Here is a 15,141-nt window from a genome sequence, read left to right as displayed (position 1 = left end):
CCATCTCCGTCCTAGTGAACCTGAAGTCAAACTGCAGAAATGGATGGATCATGCAACCACTTTTTAAAGCTGTATAGTTTTAAGTTTTAAAAGTCTATCTATTTGCTATAACTGTCCTGAGCAGGTTCAACACACACACACACACTGCACAGAATATTGATAAGTGATCTTACATTTACAACTAAATGACATTATCCTGTAGTTTAATGAAATAATGCAGGATTTGCAATCTCAAATAATTTTACCTCCATCAAGGCTTCTGGATGCCCGTTTGCTAGCAGTACGCTCAAAACGAGGTGCAGGTCTGTCAATCAGAGCACTTGCTTCCCTGGTCTGAGCCTGTGTTCGACCACTGTAACGAAATTTGGAACCTAGGGACAGGAATTTGCTCTTCGCTGTGGATTCTGGTGTTGTTAGCCTATCAAGGGGAAAAAAAAGTCAACTTAAATATCCTAAGCAAAGCCTCCAAAAATACTCTTCCAACTGATATGCAAATATTATTCATCTATTTGTCTCCCAATCTCTTGCCTTTTCTCTTAAAGGTGATGACTCTCACTGCTGTATGGTTCCTGCAGCTTGGTGGAATCTCACCAAGTAGTCAAATATCATTCGTGAGGCTAGACAGCAAATGTTGGCAGGTTATCTGACCACGGAGGGGATCAAATCTGACCCCAATCCTATACTCACTAGAGCTCCACCTATACAAGCTTTCCAGCAGGAGTGACTGATAACAATTAGGAGTGTAAACACTGGCTAATATTCCCCCTCCTTATTCATAGTGTTGAGGCAAAATGGAACTAAACAGCTGAAGACCAGCTGAGGTCAGCTAACTCAGCATAAAACAGGAATCAAACCTGGGACCTTCTGGTCTGTATGACATAGTTTTAGTAAAGGCACTCCCCAGTATAGTACTATCTAGGAATTCTAGTAATAACTTTTACTTATAGGAAAGATTCTAAACACAAAGTACTGCTTATTTGGACTCCAATTTAAACTATGAAGTTACAGTAAAATTAATATTTACTGTAATGCAAAGGTACTCCAATTAAAAATTATTGGGCAGTCCGTAATTGTTATTTCCATAAAAGGTACTTCTTGTCCCTGATGAAAATTAATCCCATTAGAAAACTATTTCTTGTCCACCCAGCGCATTTGAAATCTTCACAATTATGAATTATTCCTGCTTATTAACCTGTAATTTAAAAAATATATATTATAGATTAAGAATGACATTATGAAAACTACTTAGGGGAAGCAAGTTTTTAAAATTTCTTCTTTGACAGAATGTGGGCATCGCTGGCAAGAGCAGCATTTATTGCCCATACCCAATTGTCCATGAGAAAGTGGTGGTGAGCTGCCTTCTTGAATCGCTGTGGTCCATGTCGTGAAGGTACTCGCGCAGTGGCGTTAGGGAGAGTTCCAGGATTTTGACCCATGATAATGGTGATATATTTGCAAGGCAGGATGGTGTGTGACCTGAAGGGATACTTCGAAGTGGTGGCGTTTCCACGTGCCTGCTACTTTCGCCTTCCTAGGCAGCAGAAGTTGAGGGTTTGGGAGATGCTCTCAAAGAAGCCTTGACAAGTTAGAATCATAAAAAGTTTAAGGCACAGAAAGAGGCCACTTGGCCCATCGTCTGTGCCGGCCGAAAAATGATCCACCCATTCTAATCCCACCTTCCAGCATTTGGTCCGTGGCCCTGCAGATTACGGCACCTAAGGTGCATATCCAGACTTCTTTTGAACGAGTTGAGGGCTTCTGCCTCAACTACCCTTTCAGGCAGCGAGTTCCAGGCCCCCACCACCCTCTGGATGAAAAGATTTTTCCTCATCTCCACTCTAATTTTTCTACCAATCACTTTAAATCTATGCCCCCTAGTCACTGACCTCGCTGCTAAGGTGAATAGGCCCTTCACCTCCACTCTATCCAAGCCCCTCACAATTTTGTACATTTCAATCAGATCTCCCTTCAGCCTTCTCGGATCCAAGGAGAACAACCCCAGCCTATCAAATCTTTCCTCAAAGCTGCATTTTTCCAGTCCTGACAACATCCTTCTAAATCTCCTCTGTACCCTCCTCTAGTGCAATTACATCCTTTCTGTAATGAAGCGACCAGAACTGCACACACTACTCAAGTTCCAGCATAACCTCTAAAATAAAAGCAAAATACTGCAGATGCTGGAAATCTGAAATAAAAACAAGAAATGCTGGAATCACTCAGCAGGTCTGGCAGCATCTGTGGAAAGAGAAGCAGAGTTAACGTTTCGGGTCAGTGACCCTTCTTCGGACGGGTCACTGACCCGAAACGTTAACTCTGCTTCTCTTTCCACAGATGCTGCCAGACCTGCTGAGTGATTCCAGCATTTCTTGTTTTTATTCCAGCATAACCTCTCTGCCTTTATATTCTATACCTCGGCTAATAAAAGAAGGGATTCCATATGCCTTCTTAACCACCTTATCAACCTGTCCTGCTACCTTCAAGGATCTGTAGACATTCACTCCAAGGTCCCCCACTTCCTCTACACTTCAGTGTTTTCCCATTTGTTGTGTGGATTTGTTTGACCTCCCCAAATGCTTCACCTCACACACTTCTCAGAGTTGAATTCCATTTGCCACTTTTCTGCCCATCTGACCATCAATATCTTCCTGCAGCCTACAGCAATCCTCCTCGCTATCTACCACATGGCCAATCTTAGTATCGTCCGCAAACTTCTTGATCATACCCCCTACATTTATGTCCAAAACCGTTATTATATACCACAAAATGCAGGGGAACCAGCACTGAGCCCTGCAGAAAGCCCCTAGAAACATCCATCCAGTCACAAAAACACCCGTCAACAATGACCCTTTGTTTCCTGCCACCTAGCAATTTTGCATCCACCTTGCTGCATTTTCCTGGATCCTATGGGATTTTTTTTAACCAGTCTGCCATATGGGACCTTGTCAAAAGCCTTGCTAAAATCCATGCAGACTACATCAACTGCACTACCCTCATCTACCTTCCTTGTTACTTCTTCAAAAAAATTTAAGTTGGAGGGACACACAATACAGTTCCTCAGTGCTAAAGCCTACTGGAGTTGGAAAGCATCGTAACGATGGCAGTGTTCTCAAACAGACACTCAAGAGGAAAAACAGACTTGAGAAATACTGAAACTGACCACTTTTGAGACAGAAAATGTGACACCTTGTCAAAAAAATCTTTAATTTTGTGCTGCATTTAGAGAATTCAATTTTAATAGAGAGATAACAAAATTAAAACAAATTATTGAGTTTTCCAAGCAGTACAAAGAATGAACATGGTAGTGAAATATCGCAATCTCTTTATAAACACATATTGTTAGAGGAAGTATGATACTGCAAGCATTATACTGGGGTATTCCAAGCAAGACTCTAGTGGTACACTTTCACAGCTTCTGTGGTTGAATGGCTGACTCAGGACTGTACTTATAAAGGAGATTTACAAATGGGAAGGATGATATCTTAAGATTTTAAATGTAACTTTTAACTTAATGGAATAGCAAATTTACTTTCTTCACAAGTTTCCTGATTTTCTTGGTATCATGTGCTGTACACGTACCTGAAAAAAGTATGATTTTCTACGCATACCTTCCACAACTTTTTAGCAGCACGGTAATTGGGCAGCTTGAACCCAATAGTGCTTTCACATTGATCCTGAAAAATGAGTACAGAACACATTAACAATACTCTGAATAGCTGGTACAGGTATGAATACTCCTCTAAAAATGTCACGCACGAGGTGCACACATATTTGAAAATACTGCAAATCAAAAAAGTTCAAAGTTTTTAAAGTACTGTCCTTGGGCAAAGTATTGGGAAAATTTCCCGTCTTCTGTCTTTTGATACATTTCTTGTATTAGCAGAAGCATTTTTGCTGGTATTGCAGAAACTTAATATGCTTTGAGGATTATATGAAAGAATTGCATATGAATCACAAATAACTTTAACCATTCAGGTGGAGCTGTGGCAAAATGGATTAGTGTCAGGCCCGTTGGAAATAAATTCATTTAAAATTATGCAATACCCTTTTAATAACGTGTGGATGGGAAAAGGCCATTAAGCCTCTGCCATTCAATTAAATCATTACTGATCAGTATCTTAACTCCATTTACCTGCCTTGGCTCTATATCCCTTAATTACCCTGCCTAACAAAGTTCTATTAATCTCAGTTTTGACATTTTGAATTTGACCTAGCATCAACAGTTTTTTTTTGAGGGAGCATGTCCCAGATTTCAACTACTCTTCGTGGTTTTTTTGCTCATGGGATGTAAGTGTCGCCGACAAGGCTAACATTTATTGACCATGCCTAATTGCCGTGAGCTGCCTTCTTGAACCCTTCCAGTCAATATGGTGTAGGTACATCTACGAAGTTGTTAGGGAAAAAGTTCCAGGATTTTGACCTAGCGACAGTGAAGGAACAGCGATACAGTTCCAAGTCAAGAGGTGTGCGATTTGGAGAACTTGCAGATGGTGGTGTTCCCATGCACCTGCTGCCTTTGTTCTTCTGGATGGTAGAGGTCACAGGTCTGGAAGATGCTGCTGACGGTACCTTGGTGAGTTGCTGCAGTGCATCTTGTAGATGGTACACACTGCACTGCTCCCACTGTGTGCCAGTTATCGAGGGAGTGAATGTTGAAGGTGGCAGATGGGCTTCCAATCAAGCAACTGCTTTGTTCAGGATGGTGTTGAGCTCCTTGAGCGTTGTTGGAGCTGCACTCATCCAGGTAAGTGGGGAGTATTCCAACGCGCTCCTGACTCGTGCCCTGTAGATGGTAGCTAGGCTTTTGGGAGTCAGGCGAGTTATTCACTGCAGAATCCCCAGCCTCTGACCTGCTCTTGCTGTCACAGTACTTGTATGGCTGGTCCAGTTAAGTTTCTGGTCAATGCTAACCCCCAGGAGGTTGATGCTGGGGAACTTAGCAATTGTTAAACCATTGAATAACATGAGGAAGAAGTACTTCCTGACATCACCCCTGAATGGCATGACTCTAATGTTAAGGTTATGCCTCTTTGTTCTGGACTTCACTCATTCAAGGAAATAAATAGTTTCTCTCTATCTATACTATCAAATCCTTTAATTATCTTAAACACCTCAATTAGATTACCCTTCAACCTTCTAACCTTCTATACTTAAGGGAATAAAAACATAGTCTATGCAATCTGATCTCCTAATTTAACCTCTTTAGTTCCAGATCACTGTAGAGAAACTGCACTATACCCACTCCAAGGCCAACATATCCTTCCTGAGGTGCAGTGACCAATACTCCAGATTGGTCTAAGCACAGTTTCATACAAATGTGCGTAACTTCCACCCCTTTGTATTCCAGGCCCCTTGAGATGAAGGCTATTATATTTTTCATACCGGTCCACTAACTTTGTGATTTCTGTACACTGATCCATAAATTTATCTGCTCCTCCACAGTTCCTAGCTTCTCACCATTTAGAAAATGCTATCATCTTTCTTGGGTCCAAAATGGATGGCCAAACACATTCAAAGTTGAACTCCATCTGCCACAGTTTTGCCCGCTTGCTTAATCTATTATCACTTTGTAACTTTCACCTACTAGAGTCGAGACCCCAGTTCCTGGCGAACACCATTGGGCAGATCCTGTTACTTGGAATACATGCACATTATTCTTACTGTCTCCTACCTCCTAACCAATTCCCTACCTGTGTCAAAAAATTGCCTGCAATTGCATGTGGTTCCATTTCTAAGTGTCTTGTGTGGAAAAGGCAGAAAATATAGGGTTGGGAATAAAACAGGTCATAATTTAAACTGTAGGATCCAAGTAAAATCCAATTATAGATCACAAATTAAAAAATTGACCTTGTAGATGCACCACATGTGGTACTGAGCCAAATAAAAACAGAAAATGCTGGAAATATTCAGCAGGTCTGGCAGCAGCTATGCAGGGAAAAACAGAGTTAATGTTTCAGGTCAGTTTCCTTTCATGGAAGGTCACAGACCTGAAAGGTTAACACTTTCTCTCAACACAGATACTGCCAGACCTGCTGAGTAGTTCTAGCATTTTCTGTTTTGATTTCAGATTTCTAGCATCTGCAGTATTTTGCTTGTAGTTATGGTACCGAGCCACATGGTCGCAGATTTGATCTATGATCCGTGATAAGCAAGTGGATCTCAGCCAAGTCAGCAATTACAATAAAATAACTGGCCTCAACAGCTCTATGCAGCAGGGGTGGGGGGTGGTGATTGCAAAGAGCTCAACAATAAAATAAGACCAAAGGTCCCATTCTTAATTTCTACCCATTCACTCCTGCTGCAATTGTGAAATGGACACCGATGAAAGGCAGCACTAAGCATGACTGTATATTGTGGGTAAATAACCCCCAAACAAACTATCTATAACATGATAAACAAGGATCACCTGAGAAAGGAAGGATTAAAAAGGAGTCAGCACCAGTTGCACTATATGCCAGAATAAATTACTGGACTGAACTTTGCTCTGCTCCCGCTGCAGGCTCCATGGCGGGAACGGAAGATTGGAGTGGCAGCAACCCTCCACAGAACCTGATGCCGGTATTGCCTGGCCCGATCATCTCAGTGGCAGGGAAGCTCTGTGGCGGCCCCTCCATCGCTCTGCAATGGGACCCTGGTTTAAATATTTAAATTATCTTTCTGCATTCATTTAAACGGAATTCCCTGCGATCTTACCTTCAGTTCTGGATCTCCAGCGTGATGGGCGTCACTCGCACGCCTTCACTTTCCCATCCAGGGAAAGCTGGCACCACCGAGGTGGGGAAGGTGGGTACTCAGCACTTGTAGTGTAGTGGGGGCTGGGGGGGGGCACCTGCACAGAGACAGTTGGCGGCATTTATAGCACCGTCAAGGCCACCCTGCCATGTGATTTTGGGGGGGGGGTGTTTGGTGGGGGTGGCTGCCCTGCATATGGTAATGAGCTACCAGGCTCAACATCACAGCAGTGTGGCGGCACACGACCCGTGCTGCCAATTTTTATGCTCACTGTTTTCATGAGCAAAGAATGATAGGGAAAATTAGAAAGGAAAAAACAAAATGTAATCTTTATAAAATGGGACCCGACAACTGCAATTTATTCTTTTCACAGGCAGATGGCGCCATATATCTATTTTCTAAAGCTGGAGTGGGCAACCTTTTTTCTGAAATCAGCAAGAGCCTTTTTTTAAAAAGCTGCCTAAAATAAAAAACTATTGTGAGCCGCAAGATGAAAATTTGGTATTTCTGAATCAAATACATGGCAAATTGCCAAGTGTCTTTGGTAGAATGTATAATTTGCATATATAATAAATAAAATAGATTAAATTTATCAATGGGAAAAAAAATTAAAATAGACTTAACTCAGAATTATAGTGTTATTTTGACTTGATTTTTTTCTTCATATCTCAAGTATATGCATATTCATGTCTTATCAGCATATTTGTATGAATTATATATAAGTATGTTTGAAAAGAAATGGTGAACCGTATTAATTTAAGGCTGTGTTTGCCGACAATGCAACCACTAGGTGACGCTGTACTAGCACATGCACAATTGCAGCCTCATCGACTGAAACGTCACTGTCTGCGACATCTCAGGCAGCTGCCAGGATTAAAGATGGTGCTGCTCAATTTATCACAGAACAAAATCTTCAACTCATGGCAGCACGCAAGGGACATGTTTGATACTCTGAGAACGTTGTGCTGGTTGAAGTCTCATCAGAAGGACAGCACCTCTGATAATGCTGCACACCCTCCGTAATTCTGTGAGGTTTCAGTGCCATCCCACTCTCAGGCCGCGCTCACTCCACCCAACCCCCACCCTGCACTCCAGCCACTCGCTCCCCGCTTTCCCCCCCATCCCTCCAGACACCAGCTCTAGGCCGCAGGCCACGTCGCTTCCCTTCTCTTGAGGGATGTGGGGGGGGGGGGGGGGGGGGGGGTGAAAGGCCAGAGAGCAGGAGGGTGGGGAAGCGAGGAGCGAGCAGCCGGAGGGTTGGGGGGGCGAGGGTGGAAGAGAGGAGCGAGCGGCCTGGAGTGAGGGGCTGCTGGGGGGTTGCTGGGAGTGTGTTTTCCTGCGCATGTGCCAGTTAATGCTGGCAAGCAAGATGTAGGCTGTGCATGCACAGCAGCTGAGCACAGGAGACCGTTTGCGCATGTGCACAGCTTGGAGCGCTCTGATGATGTCAGTGGGCTGCTGCATTGTCAGGAGTCAGTTTGTTAATTTAATGGAAAAACAGGACATTTCCACTTTGGGAAAAAAAGTAATAAGAAACTTGCATATAAAACTGAATAAAATAAACTTCAACTTAAGATGCTTAGAATTAAGAATTTTTGCAGCTATTGATTCTCATGATTAAAATTTTAAAAAGTCTCTAATTGCACATTCGGAATAATTTATCTCAACTATATTAGAAACAATAATGGTCGCAACCATTAAAACCTGCTCCTCGAACCAAATGCAGTATCTAGGTTTATTTAGAGCATGATGTGTCTCTTTAAATTAATCATTTGAAACCGTAACGTGCAGCACAATGATTAGCCTTTAATCCGCACAATAAAAACATGGCTCACTTTTCCTGACTTAATTTTTTTAGGCTTTTTTCCATGATATTGGGAGCCACATGTGATGTTAAAGAGCCGCATGGTGCAGACTCCTGTTCTAAAACCTTCAAAAGTTGTCTTGTGCGTCTGTGTTTTACCACCACCCAAGGGTAGATGGCGCCACATACACAGTCTCACAACACAAGATAAATTCCAATATATAAACAATATGATCCACACAGTGTAATGTGGAATAGGCAGAATATTATGACAAGATCACTAGAATAGATTATTTGGTCGTATATCTCAAATGTGGGATTTTCTACTGATTTTCCTTACAACACAACATTGACTACATTTCAAAAGTACTTAATTGACTGTTTTAGGTACTTGGAGATGTCTGGAGGTGAAAAGCCCACAAATTCATTCTTTCAAATATACATTGCAATTAACACAAGCACTGAAACAATTAGTTTGATTGTACAAGAACCTCATCTGGCAGTGGATAATTAAAAAGTAACGAGTAGCAATGATATTTCTGATAGAAATTTACTTGCCCAAGCTCCTCTGTTTTTCCCTCTCTTCCCATCAAATAAAACAAAAAGTTACTGGAACCCGTTTACATATTTGCATCCAGTGTTGACATCCTTCCATCTACGAAAGATGAATTCAGTATCCAACTAAATATTGGGAAGTCAAAGCCTTTTGCAACTGTCTGAGGCTCAGTCAGCGCGTTTGGAACCTTGGTGTCATATTCCACCCAGAGATGAGCTCCCGACCACATGTCTGCACCATCACCTTAACATTGCTCAACTCTGCCGCCACCTCAGCTCATTTGCTACAGAAACTGATTCATGCTTTTGGTACCCCTAGACTTGACTATTCCAATACAGTCCAGACCGGCCTCCCTCATTCCACCCTCCATAAACTTGAGGTTATCCAAAATTCTGCTGTCTGTGTCCTAACTCGTACGATGTCCCATTCATCCATCTACCCTATGCTTGCTGACCTACATTGGCCGCTGGTTAAGCGAGGCCTCAATTTTATAGTTTTCATCCTGGTTTTCAAATTCCTCCATGGCCTTGCCCCTCCCTATTTTTGTAATCTCCTCCAGACGAGAAACCTCAGATATCTGTGCTCCTCCAATTCTGGCCTCTTGCATATCCCCAGTTTTAATCAGTCCACTACTTGCAGCTGTGCCTTTAGCTACCAAGGCTGTAAGCTCTGGAATTCCCTCCCGAAACCTCTCTGCTTTTCTTCCTCTCTTTCCTCCTTTAAGCCGCTTCTTAAAGCCTATCTCTTTGACCAAGCTTTTGGTCATCTGTCCTAACATTTCTTTGTAGCTTGGGGTCAAATTTTTGTTTGAAAACACTCCTTTGAAGTGCCTTGGGACTTTTTAATTATGTTTAAAGGCACAATAGAAGTACAAGTTGTTGTTGTACTTTCATGGGCATATTGTCAGCTGGTGTACTTTTTAAATTCTCCACCATCACTGGCACTTATTTATGTTGCAGTGACAAGATCCCACTGGAATAAGACTTTTGAGTCAAAATGTGCAGTCAAGAATCTATAAAAGGAAAGTACAAGGTATGCTGCAGTGCTTGTGAGTAAACTTTTTTCATAGGTAACTCAGTAAAAAAGGGAAGCTGCACTTAGGATGTTTACAAAGATTGAGCAGAAACCCACAATAAACATCACCACCAAAATAGGAAAAAATAGTTTCTGAAGATACTATGCCTCTGTAGTGGCTGGGAGAGAGAGAGCACATGAGAGAAAGAAAGAGACCAAAATAAAGTCATTATCCACTTTCTGTCTTTTCACCAACTCTCATCCATACTGTCACATTCAACTCTATTCAGTCACCCTTATTTTTAATAGCAAGCATCCAATGTACTATCTTATCACAACACCTGTAGATAATGAGCTTGCATCGAAGAATGGAAGAACATTTTAACATTTGTTAATTTGAATATAGTAGCGTCACAACTATTTTATTGGCAATCTAGAAGTCTGAACTAATAATCCGGAGAATGAGAATCCAAAACCACCATGCTAGTTTGAGAGCTAAATTCAGTTTCTAAAATCTGGAAATAAAAAGCTAACATCAATAAAAGTGACCAAGAAATGGTTGTGATTATTGTAAAAACTGAACTGGTTCACTACTATTCCTTAGGGAACGAAATCTGGTTTCCTTACCTAGTCTGGTTTATATGTAACTGAAGTCTGACAAAAAAACATGGTTGACGCTTAACTGTCCTTTGAAATGGCCTAGCAAGTCACTCAGTTGCATCAAACTATCAGCAGTTCAAGAAGATGGCCCACCACCACCTTCTCAGGGCAGCTATGGATGGGCATTAAATGCTGTCCTTGCCAGCAATGCCCGCAAATAGAGTGAAATTTCTGTACAATAAAAACAATTTTCCATCAAGATGACACTGTTAACATGCCTGCTCATTGGAAGCACCAGTCACAAAGCACTTAAACTCCCAGTAAATATATGGGCGAATGAGTTATTTTTATGTTAAAAATACATTTAGATATGAATAACTTCACTTCCCAAACTTCCTCCTGTTGAACTTCAGGACGTACATACCTCTCCTGGACGAATTTTAATGAAAAAACTGCTGCGTTTGTACGAGATCTTGAGAACTTTAGGCCAGGCAAATCGATTAATTCTGAGCCTGTCTTTGTACACAAGAAGGCCACCTGAACATACTCCAAGCATGATGTCCACTCCTTCTAAATCCTAAAAGGCAAGGCAATTAAAGATTAGTGAAAACTAAGGGCTACAGATGTCTAATCGGAAGGAAATCTCTAGTTTGTTTCCCGTATTAATTACCACCAAGGCACAATATTTGGGTATCTGAGCTGCTTAAAAGGTGTAAAAAATAGTTTTATAATTTAGAAACTTGGCACCCCATTGTAAGACTAACATGGTAAATAAAATCTGTTTGAGAGATGCAAGAACAACATATTCAAACTCTTTTTTCCCACTCAAACTTTTACTGCCTTTAAAATGCTACAAAATACATTTTCTAATTAACTGCACAGCTCCATTTAAAAAAAAAGATAAAGAAAAGTACTGCAATACTTCAGAATTCAAGTGGGTAGCTAACAAAAGTTAATCTGAAATTTTTCAAAAGTCCAGAAAATGTAATAGTGGAAATAATACTGTGTTTTAAAATTGATATTCTGACTTCATTAGTAAGTGGTCATAAAGTTGCTTAATGCCAAGATCTTTGAAATTATAGCATATAAGGAATGCACTCAACTAAGTTTCAATCTCAGGACTGTGGACTATCTAGTATTGTCACTAGACAGTATTTTAGTATCTACAAGTCAGGGGGAAAAACATCACTCACTTCAACTATGCTTTAATGCTGTGCCAATATGATTCTTATGAGATACCACCTTACTTGGTCTGGTCTACATGACTCCAGACCCACAGCGATGTGGTTGGCTCTTAACTGCCCTCTGAAATGGTCTAGCAAACCAAACCATCCATTCAGTTGTACAAAACCGCTACACAAAAGTTGAAAAGGAATAAAACTGGATGAAACACCCAGCATTGACCTAGGCACCGGAAATGACAAAGGCAAACCCAACCCTGTTGACCCTGCAAAGTCGTCCTTACTAACATCGGAGGACTTGTGCCTAAAGTGGGAGATCTGCCCCACAGACTAGTCAAGCAACAGCCTGACAATCATACTCTCAGAAACAATCCTTACATCCGATGTCCCAGACACCATCACCATTCCTGGGTATGTCTTGTTCCACTGGCAAGACAAACCCACCAGAAGTGGCAGCACAGTGGTATACATTAGAGGAAGTTGCCCTTGGAGTCCTCAACATCGACTCCGGAACTCAGTCTCACAGCATCAGTTCAAACAGAGGAAAGGAAACCTCCTGCTGATTGCCACCCACTGTCCTCCCTCAGCTGATGAATCAGTACTCCATGTTGAGCACCACTTGGAAGAAGCACCAAGGGTGACAAGGGCACAGAAAGTACTCTGGGTGGGGGACTTCAATGTCCATCGCCAAGAGTAGCTCGGTAGTACCACGTTTGACTGAGTGAGCTGAATCCTGAAAGATGCGTCTGCCAGATTGGGCCTGTGGCAGACGATAAGGGAACCAACAAGAGGGAAGAACCTGCTAGACCTTGTCCTCACCAATCTACCTGTTGCAAATGCATCCATGACAGTATTGGTAGGAGTGATCGTGGCACATTCCTTGAGAAAATGAAGTCCCGTCTTTACACTGAAGATACCCTCCACTGTGTTACCGCACTCCCACTGGACTAAATGGGGTAGATTCAGAACAGATCTGGCAGCTCAAAACTGGGCATCCATGAGGCGCTGTGGACCATCAGCAGCAGCAGAATTGCATTCAACCACAATCTGTAACCTCATGGCCTGGCATATCCCTCAGTCCATCATTACCAACAAGCCTGGTTCAATGAGGAGTGCAGGAGGGCATGCCAGGAGCAGCACCAGGCATACCTAAAAATGAGGTGTCTACACAGAACTACTTGCATGTCAGTGGAAGCAGCATGCAATAGACAGAACTAAGCAATCCCACAATGAATGGATCAGATCTAAGCTCTGCAGTCCTGCCACATCCATTCGTGAATGGTGGACGACAATTAAACAGATAACAGGAGCAGGAAGCGCCACAAATTTCCCCATCCTCAATGATGGGAGAGCCCAGCCCATCAGTGCAAAAGAAAGGGCTGAAGCATTCACAACCATCTTCAGCCAGAAGTGCCAAGTGGATGATCCATCACGGCCTCCTGCTGAGCTTCCCAGCATCACAGATTACAGTCTTCAGCCAATTCGATTCATTCCAAGCGACATCAAGAAATAGCTGAAGGCACTGAATAATGCAAAGGCAATGGATCTTGACAACATTCCGGCTGTAGTACTGAAGACCTGGCCGCACCCCTAGCCAAGCCGTTCCAGTACAGCTACAACACTGGCATCTACCAGACAATGTGGAAAATTGTCCAGGTATGTCCTGTCCACAAAAAACAGGACAAATCCAATACAGCCAATTACTGCCCTATCAGTCTACTCTCGATCAACAGCAATAACCTGCTCACCGATGTTCAGTTTGGTTCCGCCAGGACCACTTGGCTCCTGACCTCATTAACTTGGTCCAAACATGGACAAAAGAGCTGAACTCAAGGGGGGAGGCGAGTGTGATTGCCCTTGATATCAAGGCAGCATTTGACAGAGTGTGGCATCAAGGAGCCCTAGTTAAATTGAAGTTAATGGGAATCAAGGGGGAAACTCTCCACTGGTTGGAGTCATACCAAACATAAAAGGAAGATGGTTATGGTTATTGGAGGCCAATCACCTCAGCTCCAGAACATTGCTGCAGGAGTTCCTCAGGGCAGTGTCCTAGGCCCAACCATCTTCAACTGCTTCATCAATGACCTTCCCTCCATTATAAGGTCAGAAGTGGGATGTTCGCTTATGATTTTATGATGTTTAGTACCATTTGCAACTCTTCAGATACAGAAGCAGTCTGTGTCCATATGCAGCAAGACCTGGACAACATCCAGGCTTGGGCTGATAAGTGGTCAGTAACATTCATGCCACATAAATGCCAGGACATGACGATCTCCAATAAGATACAATCTAACCATCTCTCTTGACATTTAGTGGCATTACCATCGCTGAGTCCCTGACTATCAACATCCTGGGGGTTACCATTGACCAGAAACTGAACTGGACCAGCCATAAATACCGTGGCTACAAGTGCAGGTCAGAGGCTGGGAATTCTGCAGCGAGTAACTCACCTCCTGACTCCCCAAAGCCTGTCCACCATCTACAAGGCACAACTCAGGAGTGTGACAGAATACTGTCCACTTGCCTGGATGACTGCAGTTCCAACAACACTCAGGAAGCTCGACATCATCCAGGACAAAGCAGCCCACTTGATCGGCACCCCATCCACCATCTTAAAAACATTCACTCCCTCCACCACAGATGCACAGTGGCAGCAGTGTGTACCATCTACAAGATACACTGCAACAACTCACCACGCCTCTTTCAACAGCACCTTCCAAACCCACAACCTCCTCCACCTAGGAGGAGGACAGCAGATGCATGGGAACACCACCACCTGCAAGTTCCACACCACCCTGACTTGGAAATATATTGCCATTCTTTCACAGTCGCCAGCTGAAAATCCTGGAATTCCCTCCCTAACAGCACTGTGGGTGTACCCTCACCAGATGCAGCAGTTCAGGGAGGCAGCAAGGACAAATGGGGTGGGCAAGAAATGCTGGCCTTGTTAGCGACATCCACATCGCATGAAAGAATAAAAAAAATCTTGCACCATCCCAGGGTTGCTCTCACCACAGATAGTAACAGTCATGTACCAGTTCTTCACCCCAGTGTTTTAGAACTGAAAATTCCTTGTCTGACATCCAATACCAATGAGCAGAAATTTCAATAAAATATTTGGAAGAGTGAAGCCATTATCTTCATTCCCGCCACAAACTCCATTCCCTAACCACCGACTCCATCCCTCTCCCTTTCAACCTTGGGTATTGTGGTTAACCCAGAGATGAGCTTCTGACCACATATCGGCTCAATCACCA

General features: G+C 42.7%; 1 protein-coding gene across 7 annotated transcripts in view; it reads right to left on the bottom strand.

Annotated features, from left to right (window-relative positions):
• epb41a (erythrocyte membrane protein band 4.1a) overlaps positions 1–15,141 on the bottom strand; it is a 185,431-nt gene that overhangs the window by 48,017 nt on the left and 122,273 nt on the right. For all 7 annotated transcript variants that reach the window (XM_068011576.1, XM_068011575.1, XM_068011580.1 and 4 more), the window contains exons 9-11: positions 11,128–11,280; positions 3,577–3,671; positions 246–418 (exon numbers count right to left, since the gene is read on the bottom strand). In XM_068011576.1, coding sequence (XP_067867677.1) covers positions 246–418; positions 3,577–3,671; positions 11,128–11,280 — 421 coding nt within the window. The remainder of the gene's footprint in view (positions 1–245; positions 419–3,576; positions 3,672–11,127; positions 11,281–15,141) is intronic.

This window comes from Heterodontus francisci, chromosome 31 (genome assembly GCF_036365525.1).
Source record: "Heterodontus francisci isolate sHetFra1 chromosome 31, sHetFra1.hap1, whole genome shotgun sequence".
NCBI classification, from domain to species: Eukaryota; Metazoa; Chordata; class Chondrichthyes; order Heterodontiformes; family Heterodontidae; genus Heterodontus; species Heterodontus francisci.
The sequence above is the reverse complement of the archived record's forward strand: the minus strand, read 5'-3'. Positions and strand labels throughout refer to the sequence as shown.